This window comes from Lampetra planeri, chromosome 39, assembly GCF_965212315.1.
Source record: "Lampetra planeri chromosome 39, kcLamPlan1.2.h2, whole genome shotgun sequence".
Taxonomy (NCBI): domain Eukaryota; kingdom Metazoa; phylum Chordata; class Hyperoartia; order Petromyzontiformes; family Petromyzontidae; genus Lampetra; species Lampetra planeri.
This window is the reverse complement of record NC_136145.1, coordinates 3,948,775-3,965,485: the sequence shown is the minus strand read 5'-3', so window position 1 is coordinate 3,965,485 and position 16,711 is coordinate 3,948,775. Positions and strand designations below refer to the sequence as shown.

Sequence of the window (16,711 nt, the reverse complement as noted above, 5' to 3'; positions counted from 1 at the left end):
ACACACAAACGGCTTACTCTCTTTCGAATAACGTCACGGAATCTTTATCGGCCGCTGTGAAACAGACGCCAGGGGTGGCATTCGGTCGGTGGGTCTCGCGATTCCCAACTCTGCTCCTGATGGGCGGTCGGATGACCCGACGATGACAACCGACGACCGACACACGACGCGACACCTTACTGGTCCAGAGCCTTGCCCTTGGTGCCATCCAGGATTTCCGGCCGCTCGTCCCCGAGGCTCCAGTTGGCGCTCGTCTCCTTCGTCTTGCCCACCTGCCTGGCCGAGTCGTACACGCTCACCCGCCCCACCTGCCGGTACACGCACGCGCGCACGCACAGATGCGTGCAGCCATGCACGTCGTATGCATGCAGGTGTCTCGCACAGTGTCCATCTCATTGATTCCACGCAAGTCAAGAGGCCGTCCACCGCTAACGCGGTTGGTGCTGCAATTATCCATTGCCATCACTTCTACCACCTTCTGCTAGATCCCGTCGTGATATTTGTTCATTCCGTTGTTGCCACGAGTTGTCATGGTTGCCCACTCGTATAAGCATGGGGCGGCATTACACTCATGTTCACAGCTCTAGGCCAGTGGTGGAAATTGCACATTTTTATGATGGGGGTGAGTTAATCCAAAAGAAAACAACTGTTGACTTCTTTATTCCACCAGAGGAATGACTAGCTCAGTCAACCCCTGTGCACGCATGGCTGGTTGGCAATTGGGCAGTCCTTTACGCCAGCAGTTCCCAACCTTTGTTTGGCCACTCTAACCCCTTGTTGAATATTGTTTCTACCAAGTACCCTCCTTGCCTGACCCCAACATGGTTCTGAGAAATAAATGTATGAATAATGAACGTAAACATTTAGACCTATTGTACATTTTGTGAGGTATCCTAACTAGCTAGTAACTGCAAGCGAATACAAACAAATTCAATAGAACATCTGGATGCATGACATAATTTGTTCATGCTTGGTCGTTACTCTTGGAAACCACATTACGATCAATGAGTTGAGAACGGTCTTTAACATCATTCTAGGTTACCATATGGAGAAAAATGTTAACGTAATTATTTAATATTGGCAGATTCATACATTGTTATTCACCAATGACTCTCATGTATGAAATAATTTCACACATTGATTAATCGTCTCACGTACCCCCCGGGGACATTGCCGCGTACCCCCGGTTGAAAACCACCGCTTTACGACTTCGAGTGGTGCGAGTAGGGAGATGTTCTTTATACGGGCACGGCAATGGATTCTGACGTCTATCCGTATAGCGCTTTGAGTGTATTGTCAACACATAATGGGCGATTCAGCTTGAATTTTACTCTGGCCTCTCTGTGTGTGCTGGGGAGAAGGGCCATTGCCCGAAATATCGTCTGTGATGTGATGAGTGTGCTAAGTTTTGCCGTTCTTCCTGAAAAGGTCTTAAGAATCAATGAGACTTTCCTGGATGAATGAAGGGCATCATCGCTACGTTCATATCCAAGTCTCACTGAATCTCAATAACTATTTGCAGGAGTCTTGTGCTGGGATGTTGAGCCAATTACATTTTTAAAGAAGCGTTTTGCATGCGGGTAGGAAGCTGATACACAAAGCTGCACACAGACTGGTCACTGTGTTGTCAGCACCTGGCCACGTCACAGTCCAGGGCATTTGGGATCCTCTTGGCACACAATGTAAATCTGCATGATCCACCTACCCACCCCCCCCTGCAAAGCTCTGGAATAAAGAGAGAATTATCTTGACGTGTTTTTGTTCTCGGGTTTCTTTCTCGCTAAAGGTGCTTCCTGTGCGCATTGTTTTTCGTTCCAGGGTGTGCCCTTTGTTCTCTCGTTGGGGAAATCCCAATTATTTGGACGCTTGTCAAAACAACGAACATCTGACAAAAAAGCAAGTGTCATCAAAATCCATAACGCTAAAGGAGTGGGTGGGGGAACACAAGTTTTGTAAAGGGATGAACAAAAGGATGGCAAGAGAGATATGAGATAAAGATGATGCGAGGGTTTACAGAATGTAACTGGGAAGTAGCCAATCATAAGCAACAGCAATGAGGTTGGTCTTGAGCAACAACTTAAACAGAGGGATAGATTAAGATTTAATTCATTAGTAGCAGGTCACTCCAAATCCGCAGCCCAGGGTAGTGGGAGGGATGGGCAGCGGGAAGGATGGGCAGCGGGAGGGATGGGCTGTGGCGGGTGTGACGCGTTACCCGCGGGTGGTGCAGGGAGAAGCCTGCGGGTGCCACGCTGTTGAAGGTGGCAGCTTCCTTCTCCATGCGGCAGCACACGGCACGGGCCAGGTGTCCGTGGCTGTACAGGTAGCCTGCGTGACACACAACGGCGACCGCCCATCCGTGACCGTCAACCGATGAGAATTGGCGAGCATGTCCAACGGTGATTGGACGTACTTTTAACCCTGCCAGATGTAACCGGTCGACTGTCAAATTATAAACTCTTATGCCGAGCACAGATGTACGTATGTTGAACTTCTTTCGCACCATACGTAGCCAACCGTGCTAATCGAAGATGCGATATTGTAAGTTAATCATGACTCTTAATTTACATGCACCGATTCTCCCTATTATCCATGATTTTCTGCCTATTGTTCCATCCCACATTGCAGAAGAGCTTCCTATTATCCGTAAATCGTTTGTGGATGTTGAGTGATGTGGAAAATGTTCATTTATCATCCGCGGGGTAAAACGTTATTTTTTAAATACATCTGCAGATGTGGGTAGATGCCTTGGCATCCTCATTAGCATTGGAATGGGCATTTGAACAGGCGCTGCTTGAACCATGCATGAAGCTGTGTCCATTCATGGACAAAGCTGTGTCCTTTTGATTGTCCATTCAAACACCCAATTGAAATGCTAATGAAACATTCCAGTAATTGACTTTTGTGTTGGAAAGCGAAATCTATCGCACTTCTCCCTGAAGGAGTCCGAAACTGCCTATTGATTTATCGAATACAGTGGTGGGGAGATGTTATCTTTCTCGCCTGGTACGCAGGAGGGCGTGGGTTCAATCCCGACTCTAACGACACCTGTATATATGGAGTTTGCATGTTTTCTCCGTGGTAGTCATGTGGATTATTCTCTTAGAAACATGCGCTTAGATTATTTGGCTGCTACTATAAATTCCTACATGTGATGATATCAGCCACTTCGATGAGCTGGCATCACGTGTGGCCAGGTCACCTCTGAAAAAAAAGCTCCGTGGGCTTGACCAGGTAAAATAAAAATTTGTCATTTAGTAGTAGAGTCCGAAAACTCGTCAATAACACTGTGACGACGTTTCACGCAAAGGCCCTTCTTTACAGCAGAGCCTCCCTGCCTCACCCAGAGTGACGGAGGAGAGGTAGATTGGGTGCAGGAAGTGGGAGAGCAGCGCTCCCTGCAGGCCCAGCGTGTTCCAGCGCAGAACCTTGTCGCTGCACGACATCGTGCGCAGACGCTCGCCGCGCTGCACCCCGTCCCATGTGGGCACGATGTCGCTCGACTCCACTGGGATGGTGCCCTCGCCTGTGCCAACAATGTTACCGCCGAACGTCGTTTTAATCATAACCACCATCAACACCACGATTGTCATCGCTGCCACGATCATCAACATCATCGCCACCATTATTACCAATTCTCCATTTCATTCCAATGATAATACAAACCCCAATTAGAATGTTACAATAAGCCCCAAAGTAAATGCTACTGCTTATAGGCCCTGTTTATTCCACTGCCAGCCATCCTCACTGCTCAGCTAGCCCTGCGGTTTTGTCCATCCCACGGGTCGGGCATGGGACCCGAAAACTTTAACAGAGGACAAAATCACAAGATGCACAAATGTTGCAGGGCACCAGACCAACCTTTCCGTTCTGGCCAAGCCAGAACTTTTGTTGGCTTCATCTTCAGGGCAAGATGTTAAGTGACTCAAGCAAGAGGTCACGACACTACAGGTTTAGTCGCTCACCGTTCTCGACCTTGGTCCGCAGCTTGCCCTGCTTGTTGTTGTCGAAGATGGGCGCGTGTGTGTGCGGGTCCCCGGCCGCCCCATCGCTGCACGTCTTGTCAAATATCGCGCCGTCCCCGCAAGGTGCAGTGCTGGAACATGAAGGGATGGGTGGGGAGACGGTGGGGGAGGAGAGGGGGGGGATGTTAGAGTCGCACATAGCCAGCCGGCCAACTCTAAACTATTTTTTATTTTACAGGGTAAGGCCCACTGAGATATTTAGCTCTTTTTCAGAAGCGACCTAGCCACAAGTGAAAGCTCAACGAAGTGGCTTATCACGTGGAAATTTTAAAGCAGCCAAATATTAAACGCGTGTTGATTCTAAATGTTGAAGGAAAAAAACGGGAAGATCCAGAGAAAAATGCACGTGACCATGGGGAGACCATGCCCACTCCAAATATACAACAGGTGTCATGGTTGGCATCGAACTCACAACCTCCTGTATACCGGGTGAGATAGTTAACATCTTGCCACCGTGGCGACCTGATAGGTTCCATCCCTTCAAGCCTGTTCTATTCTCTGCCACCGCAAAAGCTTAAATACACAATGCTATGAAACTTACATGTCAATCCACTGCTGGATGACAAGTTATTATTGTTATTTGGAACTTGGGAAAAAAGATGATGTGTCAGCAATACAAAGGGCAGAACAAGGAGACAAGGTGGAAGTGAAACACCATGTCCTGCAACATGGTACGGAATAGTGTAAGCAGTCAAACTGCCAGACCGCGTTCGTGCTACGTTATGGATAAAGCGAGCACGGTTTCCGAGCCACGCACTGTGCCCTGTGGATTGTTAGTTTGTTCAAAACACACACATACACACCTACAGAAGGGCAATGTTAAAATGTTCATGTTTTAATTGTCGCTCATCCGCTGGCGTGCTCTGCACCCATGCCGCCGTGGTGCGTGGCAGCCGGGCCCCACCTGATGTATAGGTGGAAGCTAACGTCCGCCCGCACGCGCAGTTTCCCGTCTTCGCCCGGGACCAACACGCTGGGCTGCGCCCCCACGGGGTCGTAGCTCAGCAGCTGGTGATACAGGAACCTTCCAGAGACAGGAAGGGGAAGAGGAGGAAGTGACGCGGTGCGTCGTGCGTCAAGATACAAAAAGGAACCAGGTCGCATCTTGTCGGTACGTATTTAACTTGTAGCTATGCTGCTCGGCACGATTATGAAGCTTTGTTGAATTCAATAATTGCGTGAACAGCAATAATTAGGATAAAATTAGAGGCTATGTACCCCCTTCGAACAATATTTTGGTCGAAGAAATGTTTTGACTTGGATCCATAGAATACCGTAGCTACATAGTGAGGCATGAATTGTCGACTTTCTGCATGTGGCTCACGAGCCACGGTCTGGCCACCGCTTATGGACAAAAGGTCACGCGGTGGCTTTGTTTTCCTGCAGTTCTGGACCAACTGCTCGTGCACGGAAGCAGGGCCCCAGACAGGAGGGTGGGGATGATGGGGCAGTTTATCACGAACCTTCAATCCAGGGGTGGGGGCATCGGAAAAGGTCGAGAGAGGGGGGGGGGGGGGGAGAGCCTCAGAGGGGGCCACATACAGGGACCACGCAAGGGGACCCACAGATCGGGCCACGTGCGGCATTTTGCCCTGGCTCTGCCAACACAAAAAAAAAAACTCTTGGCAGCGCAGCGCGATGGAAGTCTCACCGCATAAATCCGCGGCGCGTGATGACCTCGGCGTGGCTGTCGTTCACCGTCTCCCCGCTCAGGCTCAGCTCCTCGCCCTTCACGCAGCGGTTCCCTGGGGCGGTGGGGGGGGGGGAGCAGTGGGAGTGGAGGGGGTGGTGCCACAGCAGAGGGGCGGTCAGAGTGATGGCGGCGCCGACGCTTCTGCTCGGCTTTACCGCGCCGGCGCCCGTTGCACTCGCGAGTCGCGAACCTCACCGCCGCTGGTGAGGGTTATGAGATTGATTGCATGGGAGGCATGGAATGAATAGTAAATGATAACGATGATGATTAGCGTTAGCTAAATTATTCTTATTGTTTTACAATGAGAGATTATGCGGAGATTATGCGGAGTAAGAATGTAGTGGTTCACCTCCCCCCCCCCCGTTCTTGAATAAAATTTAAGCCCTGAATCTCAATAAGCCATACAATCACATTAACCACCAATAGCCCTGGTGGTTAATGTGAGGGTTAACATTCACCCCCAGGGCTATGAATAGTGTGAGCGTGAAGGTTAGCATTACAGTTGGAATTAGGATAAACAGATTAAGACACCCTAGAAGTCGATAAAGCCAACAATGGCCGAGCATTATCTATCCATCTCGTGTCATCGTTATAACGGAGGCTTGACGTACACGACAAACGATTCCCACCTTTTGTGATCTTTGGCATCTGTCACTGAGAAAGCCATATGTCTAACTCACACTGGCCCACGAAATGATCCTGTTTTCCTTCCCTATCTCCTTCGCTACGCGTCACGCTGTTGAACTTCTTTCGCGCCGTACGTAGCCAACCATGCTGATCGGAGGTGCGGGGAACAGACAACAAACTAAACACGAAAAAAAATCTCTAGGAATTAGTTTTCAAACTAGATTTCAATGTGCAAAGTTCGCAATAAATAGGTTATTTATCTAGATTTAAAAGTACATAGCGCCAATGGCTTCTTAACATCAGAAGAGCTGAAGCGCATCTGAAAGCACAGCGATGCTAGCCAAAAAGCCGGTGTTCGCGTGATGGTCTATGCTCCTTGATGAGATCAGCAAGATAGTGTGGTTCATTTGTGGCAAGAACTTGATACGATGACAATTTAACTCTCCGCGTGCTTCCTCAGCACAGCAAATCCCTGTTCAACGTGAAGCAGTTTGTCGCTCAACGCGTACCGCGCCCGCTATAACACGAGGAGGTCAGCGCGTGACCGACTACTCTTCTGAGCGGCGTGGGCGTTGGCGGTGTTGTTCGGTGATGCTGGTAGGCTGGTACCGTAGTAAATTTGGTAACGATACTGTCGTAGTGGTACTGTAGTGCTGATGCGTGCTGTGATACACGGCGTGCCTCCCTCTTCCCCATTCTTTGTTTCGGCATCTTTGTTGGCGTGGTGTCATTTCACTCCCTTGTGTTTTTTCACTCGCCACATCTCTCCCGCTCGCGCACTTTATATTGAAATAAATGGTTCGTCACGCAGAGCATATTTATAAAAATACTGTAGAAATACCAAAAAATGTAAAACAGTGTACTGTACCGTCAAATAAAAACAATGAGAAAATTACGGGCTGGAACGGCACCCCCACATTTACCATTATTCCTTATGGGAAAATTACTCTTCATGCTGAATGCGAATTTGCTATGTGTGGCAATTTTTCAGGAATGCACACCCCTGCGTTAAGTGACCAATCTCTGTATATCACGGTGGCGAGATGCTAATTGACTCGCATGATATACAGGAGTCCGTGGGTTCGATCCCAACCCTGACGCCCGCACATTTGGAGTTTGCATGTTCACCCTCCCCGTGGTTATGTGGATTTTTCTCCGGGTCATCCCTGTTTTTCCCTCCCACATTTCAAATCAACATCACGCATTTAGAGTATTTGGCTGCTAGAAATTCCCACGCAATAAGCCACTTCGTTAGGCTATCACTTGTGGCCAGGTCGCTTCTGAAAAAAGAGCTGTATAGCTCAGAGGGCCTGACCTGGTAAAAAAAAAAAATGATAAAAAAAAATTCAGTCAAAAAATTTTTGTAAAAAAACATTTTGTAACAAAAAATTTGTAAAAAATTACATTTGTAAAAAAATAAATCAGTGGGGTCCACCTGTGCCGAAACTGACGACTCTGCCGTGATCGTCGTTGCCTTCCTTCATCACAATCGCCGCCAAGATCTTGCGACCCGTGAGGAGGTGCTGGCATGCGCTTGTCATGCTGTTGAACGCCTGGTGGCTCAGCAGCGCGATTTCGTCTTCGAAGGTGCGCTTGCCGGAGTAGTTCTGCCATTCGTGCACACGTCGATGACAGGGTCACGCGATAAATTGCATCTTAATTTTAGAACTTTCGTGACTGCAGGAATTATTATTTGGTTCTTTCGGTTAAGTCACGTCTAAAGATAAAATAATAAATTAAATTAAATCGAAACGTCGTATTCTATTATTTAATTTAATTTATTATTTTATCTTTAGACGTGACTTAACCGAAAGAACCAAATAATGATAAATTGCATCTTTCCCACAATGACAAAACAATAACAAGCTATCTCGGGATATGAATAGGCACGTAAACAATGAGTTATTTTGATTAATCCCTTAAAATGTATTCGAATGCTGATGATACACGCATTCAATCATGCGTGTAGAAACTGATTATTTGAACTTGGTTAAGACCACATAACAAATGTAACATCAGGCGAACGGAGGACAAATGAGACTGAACAAACAGGGCAAATAACGCAATGTAACTGGCGCGATCCGCGCGTGGGGACAGACCAGTGCGGACGCCATTGGGTCAGAGAGGCCCAGGGAGGCCCCGTCGGTCAGCAGAGACCTCAGCACCGCCTCGGCGACGTCCGTCTTCGCTTGTTTTTTGCTGTTGCTCGTCACGGGCGGGAAAACGCAGCCTCCAACTTTAGCCTGCATCACGAACCTGCGGCGCACGAAGACAAAGATTCCCCGTATAGCCTTAACAGACTGTTGGGGCAAGTGCTGTTAGCGAGTAAGCACCTATGAAGGCCGGCATGGCACAGGAGGGGGTGGGTGGGTAACACCACGCCCGGCCGCCTTTGTCTCCCGAGTGGCGATTTTTACACACCTCACCAGGTACTCATTTGTTGGCTGTGAGCGGGATACAAACCCGGGTCGCCGGGTTCGTAGTTCCGGATTATTATTTTTACGGCACATCGCAGGAGGAGATGGTCTGGCCAGCACCAACGCCCGGCCGCATTTATATCCCCTGTGATGCCGTTAACACATCGCACCAGGTGTTCATTAAAAACCGAGTTTGCATAGACGAGGCCCAGGGCGGGTTCTGATATCGTCACTGATATTAGCCGTGGCTGAGAATTGAACTCGGTCACCGGGTTTGTAATACAGTGAGCTGACCACTACACCATCCCTCGCCACACACTAACCCATGCAAACGTATACACCGCCATTAGAGATTAAATAACTCATTATGGACAAGCAAGGTGTTGTCATATTCTTGGTTCTTTCGGTAAAGTCACGTAGATAGAAAATATAATGAAGACCGCTTGTGTTTTGTGATCGAAACATTGTGGGTTTTTTGCTTTTATTTGTAGTTATACATTTATTTTATTATTTCCATGTTTTATCTACGTGACTTTACCGAAATAACCAAAAATATGAATTCCTGCAGTCACGAAAGGTTTAAGTCAAAATTTAAGGTGTTGTCAATTGCACAATTAGACTGTAAGTCCAGCTCAATCAGAAATGTTATTTATTTTAGCCTCTGTGTAGAGGATAGAGAAGTGTGACAGTCAAACGATTACAAGAGGATTAAGAAGATACTAATACAAAGATACTAATAAAAACATTTTACGTCCAATTTAATCATTATAAAAACACACGCGTGTGTGATTATACTTGTAAGGTACATGTAAACAAAAGCATCGTTAAAGTTTGCTTGTAAAATTCTGTCCGTTACCATGCCACCGAGATGAGATGGAACACGGCGTAGCGCAAAGCATTTTCCAATGACGCATGAATTCTCTTTTTACGAAAGCCAAAAAAATAACATTGAAGGAAAACAAAGCCAACGACAAAGCCGTTAAATAAACAGGCCCTGTCTGCCTTCACAGGTGACGCTGCCAAATCTCTACCTCAGTAATCCATGATCCTTGTCCGACCTCAACGCATTTAGAAAAGCCAGCTGTGATTGCGCGATGGATTGGCTGGTGCCAGTCACGCACATGGACATGTGCAGCCCTTTTGTCACACCGATGCTGGCCGTGGGTATCCCCCAATGCCGTGCGGTTCGTGATGGTTATTTGACAAGTTGGGCAAGCCCCCCTCCCTGACTTACGAATGGGTTTCTTTACTGAAACCCGTTCGCAAGTCGATTTGTTCGTATCTCGGAACTCACGAATGCACTGCATGTAATTGTACATAACGGTCAATGTTATCAAATGTGTCACGGTTCAACAAAAAAGGGAGGCATTGTTAAACTCTCAAACAAGACGAAATATTGTACATTTGCATGTCATACTGTAATACTGCACAGTAAATAAAATAAAATAGTAACACGAAAAAAACCCAAAAAAAAATCAGTTTTAATTTCCCTTGAGTCCTGATGCTGGATCAGCATAAGGCTAAGTGGCACAATACACCGATCCTGGTCCTCAAGCCATGCAATCAAACTTTACAATTTCATTGATCACACCACTCCTTTGCAGTGTAATTATGGTCGACTTCATAGGCCCTTCGCATGTTCGACAATTCGAGCCTTGTCTTTTATTATCGTTTTTACGGTCGACCGTGTAAGGCCTAATGCACGTCCGATGCTCGTGGGAGTTTCGCCTTTCTCAGACCGCTTTATTACGTTCAGTTTCATCCCCACAGGAGCTTGGGGACTGCCTGTGGTTCATCACGTTAGTAGTCGTGGGTTGGTGAAGGCGGAGAGCACAGACGTGTCAGGTGGGTAAGCAGTAGATCAAACAGCTCGCAAGCGGAAAGGTTTTGCGTTCAATCCTGGTTGGGGGGTTGACTCAGCCCATCATTCATTTGGGGTCGATAAAATTGGTACCACTTTGTGGGGAGGTCAACAATAGTTTCCCTATGGATAGACTTATCCCTGCCAGCGGTAGACAAGTGTAGGGGTGTTAGAGAGAGAGCTGTTATGCATGGCAGCTTATGGGAAACAAACACAGTGGGCGGGGCTACGTGAGTGCACGGGGGGGGGTGCTCTCAACGACGTCCGCACCAGGCAGCCCGGGGCCCCACCCCTCAGCGGGGGTGGAGTATAAAGGGGGATGTGTCAGAGGGCTCGGGGCAGAATGTTAAAGCTAAACGAGTGAAGAGCGAAGATCGTCTAGCTAGAGCCCTGGACTCCCCTGGGACGCCGCCCTTGTCAGGGCCGCGCAGGACCGAGCCAGCGGCGTGGTCCCGAGAACCAGAGCTAGTGCTCTGGGACTCCGGGTACCGTAGCCCGACTTACCAGTGTCGGGCCAGACAGCCTCCCCTAGCCCGTTAGTGGAGGACTAGGAGGTAGGTCAGAGATAGCTAGCAGTGTATTCCCAGCTAGCCGGGTGAGGGGGCCGATACCCCCTCTAGTATTGTATGTCCACAGTTGTGACTACTTGTACGGAATAAATACGTGTGCCTCACCAACGGTGTCCAAGAGTCATCAACGGTACTTCACAAGCACCAACCAGAAATGCTCATTTGACAGACCAGGTGGCACAAAAGTCGAATTCAGCATTGGATCTTTTTTTGTTACACGGCCCAGCGCCGAAAACAACCACAGCACAACCGCCCCAACCGCCGCCGCTGAACGCTACCACCCCGCATTGCAAACAGCACCTGGGGTCGTGCGGAGGTCCATACTGCGCCACCATGGTGAAGTCGCAGGCGAAGCCCTTGGCTTGGGCCAGCTCGAGGAGGGTGCTCACGGGGTTCTTGTTGGTCATGAGGAGGATGTCCCTCACCGATGAGCCCCCCGCCGCGTCGCTCGCGAACATGGAGGAAGCGGCGTCGCCGGCAGGCAACGTGCACGCGGCATCATCGCTCACAGGGTATCGCAGCGTCGCCTCGGCCCCGCCGCACAAGTGGCGCTGCAAAAAAACACGCACGCAGACGCACATGGCATGCACGCACGCACAGGAGGGCAGAGACGCACACATGACACCGCGAGGGGCACTTGGGGGGGGTGGGGGGGGCGCGCGCAGATGCGCGTAGTACGTAAAGAAGGCCGCAGAGAAGTACAGGTGCACACAGGGGTGCACGCAAAGGTGCAAACTGGCACACAGGTACGCATAGGTACAGTGATTCATAAGGACACACGGATGAGTCCAGAGATGCATGCGGACACTTATATGAATAAAAGGACATGTACTAAGAGACGAACAGAGGAGCACAAGGATGCGCGCAGACACACAGGCATATACACAGTTACACAGACACACACGGATGCACACGGATACATGTGGACACATAGAGGTGCACATATACGCACGGACAAACAGGTAACCACAGATACAGACATGCGCAAGACCCACCGACGTGTGCAAAGACAGACATACGAGAACCAGCAGTGGCATAATCACACCGGTAATGTAACGATTCACCTCCAACCTCGAAATCAGCGACCATGTCTACAGCTCTACATTTTCATAACTTCAAAGTGTTTTGCAATACTAATTATTACTGGCCAAGACTAATTAGAGAATCACTCGAAATTGAGAAAAATACAAATAATTTTAACCGCTCTAATAGCTACAGACTTAGCACAGCCTTGAAGCGTATTATTAAGGAATGCACAATACATATTGCAATTCCTTATAGAGGAGTCACATGCTAATTGGCTGATTACTGATCTATTACATAATTGCAATACCGCCCCCCCACCTCCGCCTCTGATTTCGAAACCTGATGGGGTTGAACAATGATGACATCATCCTGCACTATTTAAGACCGGAAGCAGGTGGATGGCTTCACTATTCGGGCAAATCGCCCGAAGATGCTGGATGTAATTACCAGCGAAACGTCGTACTACTCAAATTCTAAATGTTGTGGATTCACTCTTCAAACACACCGGTGGGCTGAAAAAGTAACTAATTGGCATTTTGTTAACGTGACACATTTTTTACTGATTGGCCGTGTCGGGTGGTAGTGGGTTGCGACACATTTATAATAACGCTATCTAACCCAAAAACCTTTATTATGAATAATACTGGTCGTGAAAGCCTACGTGTTAAACTGATCTCTCCGTGTGTTTCACTCTCTGTGTCTCTAGAGGGGCCACGAGTGAAGAGGCTGCTGTCTCGATTGAGCCTCCTCTTTCTGTCTCCTCCCTAAAAATCTATATATAAAAGTCAAAAATTGTCTGTGGGTTTGTGTGTGGGTTTGTGTGTGTTTGCGCGCTTGCAAAGGATTTGGCTCTCCAACGGTGGGGTTTACGTGAAATAAGAAATAGCCAGGTACCAGGCCGTAAGCCCCGCCGTGAGCAAGCGCTATTCCTTTTTCACATCCGTCAACTTTCAATTAGTTTAATTAGCGATTTAGTGTGAATTTTGCGTGCTATCTCTTTATTTATTTATTTATGACACGTGCACAGCCATATCAACTCATGCGCCTCTGGTGGAGGGGATGGCCCATGCCAAGTCACACGCCTTCAGAGTGAGGGGGACATTTTCTTTCGCGTTAAAAATGCTATAAAAATACACTAAACGCAGAGCTTTAATCTTGACTGTATGATGTCCCTCCCCACCTCGATGCGTGCAGTTACTACTATATACAGTCGCTAGATGCTACCACTATAGGCTGTAGATATTACTGCAGAGCGGCCAGGGAGATCGTGGATGGGGGGGGGGGGGGGAGTCAGGGGTAGCAGCCCAGCCTGCCAAGGTGCCACCTAGGCCGGCTGGACAATCTAGGCGAAGCCGGAGGCTCTGCACAGGACTAGGCCTCACCACACCACTCTGTCAGGTGAGTACTTTGTGCTATAGAGTCGAAAAATACTGCTACAGAGTCAGCATGTACTACTGAAGTGATAGCAGGTACCACCACAGTCGGTATGCACTGCTGTAATCATAGCAGGTACCACCACAGTCAGTATGCACTGCTGTAATCATAGCAGGTACCACCACAGTCGGTATGCACTGCTACAATCATAGCAGGTACCACCACAGTCAGTACGCACTACTGTTAGATTTTTAAGAGTAGTTTTGGAATATTTTTAAGACCCGGGCAAAGCCGGGTACCTCCCGCTAGTATATGATATGTCTTGCCACTCACCTCTAAACGGCAATACACTGGGTTAAACGGGCTGCGGTCGAACAGAAAAGGGGTGGGTGGGGGGGGTGCCGTGCAATCACCCCGGCCCTCACCTTGTCCTTGTGTAGGGCCTGCAGGGCGTTCAGGGCGGCAATCTGCTTCGCCTGTTTCTTGCTGGAGGCCTCAGCGGCACCGTACGAAACGTCTCCCAGCACCGCCTGCATGCGGAACCTGCGCCACAGAGAGACAAGCAGGCCCTCCTGTTGTCTGTCCACGAGCCCGCACGCACGTGAGCACGAACACACGGGCGCACGGATGCCAGCGGGTACGCGAGTACATACGGAGTGAAGCCGGGCTGCAGGAGATGGGACTCTTGCCCGGGCTAGCCACTGAATTGGATGATGGAGGGCGAGAAAGAGACGGACAGGGAGAGAGATCAAGGAGGACGGCCGAGATAGACAGGAACAGGGAGTGACGGAGTCAGGGCAGAGACAAAACTGTAAAAGTAGAAGACACGGACTGAGACTAGGGTGACGGATAGAGATAGAAGGAATACTTACTGAGAGGGGAAGGCAGTTAAATGAAAGACAGAGATGGAGATGGAGAGACATGCCGGAAAACAAAGAGACAGGACTGTCAAGGACAGGGATTGAAGTATTGGGAGAGAGGACAGTGACAGACAGTTATCCTGACAGAGACAACTACTGGGAGATTGATAAACAAGGCAGCAACGACAGACTCAAAAGACTGGGTAGATTACAGAATGCACGACCGAGAGATGAGGCAGAGATACTGAGAGAAGGCAAAGAGTTATAGAGTGACAAGACAGTGAGTCTGAGAGACGAAGCTGTAAAAGACAGCTGCAGGGAAACATCAGGGACAGGACGGATATATACCACGGCATGCACGTGAGACTGGGAAACCAGGCAGAGAACTGGAGAGAAGAAAGAGCTAATTAGAAAGGGCAGACCCAGAAAAGGGAGTCAAAATCACAGAAATGAGTTGAGAGACAGGACAGTCAAACTGACACATGCAGACTTGGAAAAAAGGCATTCAAAGAGAGCGACAAATATACTCAAAGACAGAATGGAAATTCTAGCAGGGAATTTAGGTAACAAAAGGCTGATCGATAGGCGGTGCAATACAAAATAGGTCTACTGAGATTAGGTCCCCACATAGCGTACAGAGGCTGTTGTGGCAAGTGCTGTTTGCGAGCATTCATTAAGGCCGCGATTGGCACACGAGCGGGGTGGGTGGCCAGCACCACGTCCTGCCACCTTTGTCTCCCCAGCGCTAAAATTCACGCACTGCACCAGCTACTCGTATTAAGGCCGAGACGACTGAGAGGAGGCCTAGGAATAATTTAAATATTCACCGCTCTTCTTGGTCGTGAGCAGCAATCGACCTCGGGTCACCAGATTTATAGCACAGCGCATTGAACACAAGTGAGACGCAACAAAAGACAAAGGTCCCCCGTATCGCCTTAACAGCCTGTTGGGGCAAGTGCTGTTAGCGAGCACTTATGAAGGCCGGCATAGCACACGAGGTGGGTAGCCAGCACCACTACCGGTCCACACAAACAGAAACCCCGGGCGGTACCGTGGGTCGTGCGCCGGCCCCGAGCTGCTCAGCAGTTTGAATGTGCACAGCTGGCCCGTGGCGCTCGCCAGCTCCATGAGCTCGCTCACGGGCGTCTTCTCCGTCACCACAGAGTTCAGCGGGACCAAGGCTCCCAATGGGGGGCCCGCCGGCACGGGCTGAGTCCCCACGCCCTGCACGCGACGCATACACACAGCCCCGTGTGTTCGCTTGCGCGTAAGCTCCACCTCCCAATTGGCCGCAGCTCACGGCGTTGAAAGCTACATATGCATTAGCGACACATCCCCCCGTGTACTCACAGTCACAAAATGCGTAAAACCCTCCCGAGGTTGTGGCTGCTGACATACTGCCTCCCAGGTCTTTCTGTCTGTCCCACCGTGCTCATAGATATTATATTCCAGAGCCATATAGCTCCAAGTGTTCACACTTACTTACGCATTATGCGCTCCTCACTATTGGCTGTGGCTAAATGCACAGCTACATATTCACTAGCCGCACAGTCCCCGTGTACTCGCGATCGCTTAAATACATGAGCCCCTTCTCACTATTGGTCCACCGCCCTGTGTTCACAGCTACATATTCATTAGCCGCACGGTCCCCGTGTACTTCTCGCTCGTGTATCATATTTCTTTCCACCCACCTCTAAACGGCCGTACAATGGGTTTAACAGGGCTGCGGCCGAACAGAAAAGGGGTGGGTGGGGGGGTGCCGTGCAATCACCCCGGCCCTCACCTTGTCCTTGTGTAGGGCCTGCAGGGCGTTCAGCGCGGCCATCTGCTTCACCTGCTTTTTGCTTGAGGCCTCAGCGACACCGTACGAAACGTCTCCCAGCACCGCCTGCATGCGGAACCTGCGCCACAGAGAGACGAGCAGGCCCTCCTGTTGTCCGTCCACGAGGCCGCACGCACACACGCGAGCACGAACACACGGGCGCACGGATGCCAGCGGGTACGCGAGCACATACGGAGTGAAGCCGGGCTGCAGGAGATGGGACTCTTGCCCGGGCTAGCCACTGAATTGGATGATGGAGGGCGAGAAAGAGACGGACAGGGAGAGAGATCAAGGAGGACGGCCGAGATAGACAGGAACAGGGAGTGACAGAGTCAGGGCAGAGACAAAACTGTAAGAGTAGAAGACACGGACTGAGACTAGGGTGAAGGATAGAGATAGAATGAATACTTACCGAGAGGGGAAGGCAGTTAAATGAA

General features: G+C 49.4%; 1 protein-coding gene across 2 annotated transcripts in view; it reads right to left on the bottom strand.

Annotated features, from left to right (window-relative positions):
* Window positions 1–16,711, bottom strand: part of LOC144731517 (double-stranded RNA-specific adenosine deaminase-like) — a 36,405-nt gene that overhangs the window by 11,693 nt on the left and 8,001 nt on the right. For both annotated transcript variants that reach the window (XM_078612628.1, XM_078612629.1), the window contains 12 exons: window positions 16,236–16,353; window positions 15,504–15,676; window positions 14,018–14,135; window positions 11,493–11,743; window positions 8,445–8,601; window positions 7,781–7,952; window positions 5,677–5,770; window positions 4,930–5,049; window positions 3,966–4,096; window positions 3,344–3,526; window positions 2,216–2,328; window positions 181–308 (listed from right to left, as the gene is read on the bottom strand). In XM_078612628.1, the coding sequence (XP_078468754.1) occupies window positions 181–308; window positions 2,216–2,328; window positions 3,344–3,526; window positions 3,966–4,096; window positions 4,930–5,049; window positions 5,677–5,770; window positions 7,781–7,952; window positions 8,445–8,601; window positions 11,493–11,743; window positions 14,018–14,135; window positions 15,504–15,676; window positions 16,236–16,353 (1,758 nt within the window). The remainder of the gene's footprint in view (window positions 1–180; window positions 309–2,215; window positions 2,329–3,343; window positions 3,527–3,965; window positions 4,097–4,929; window positions 5,050–5,676; window positions 5,771–7,780; window positions 7,953–8,444; window positions 8,602–11,492; window positions 11,744–14,017; window positions 14,136–15,503; window positions 15,677–16,235; window positions 16,354–16,711) is intronic.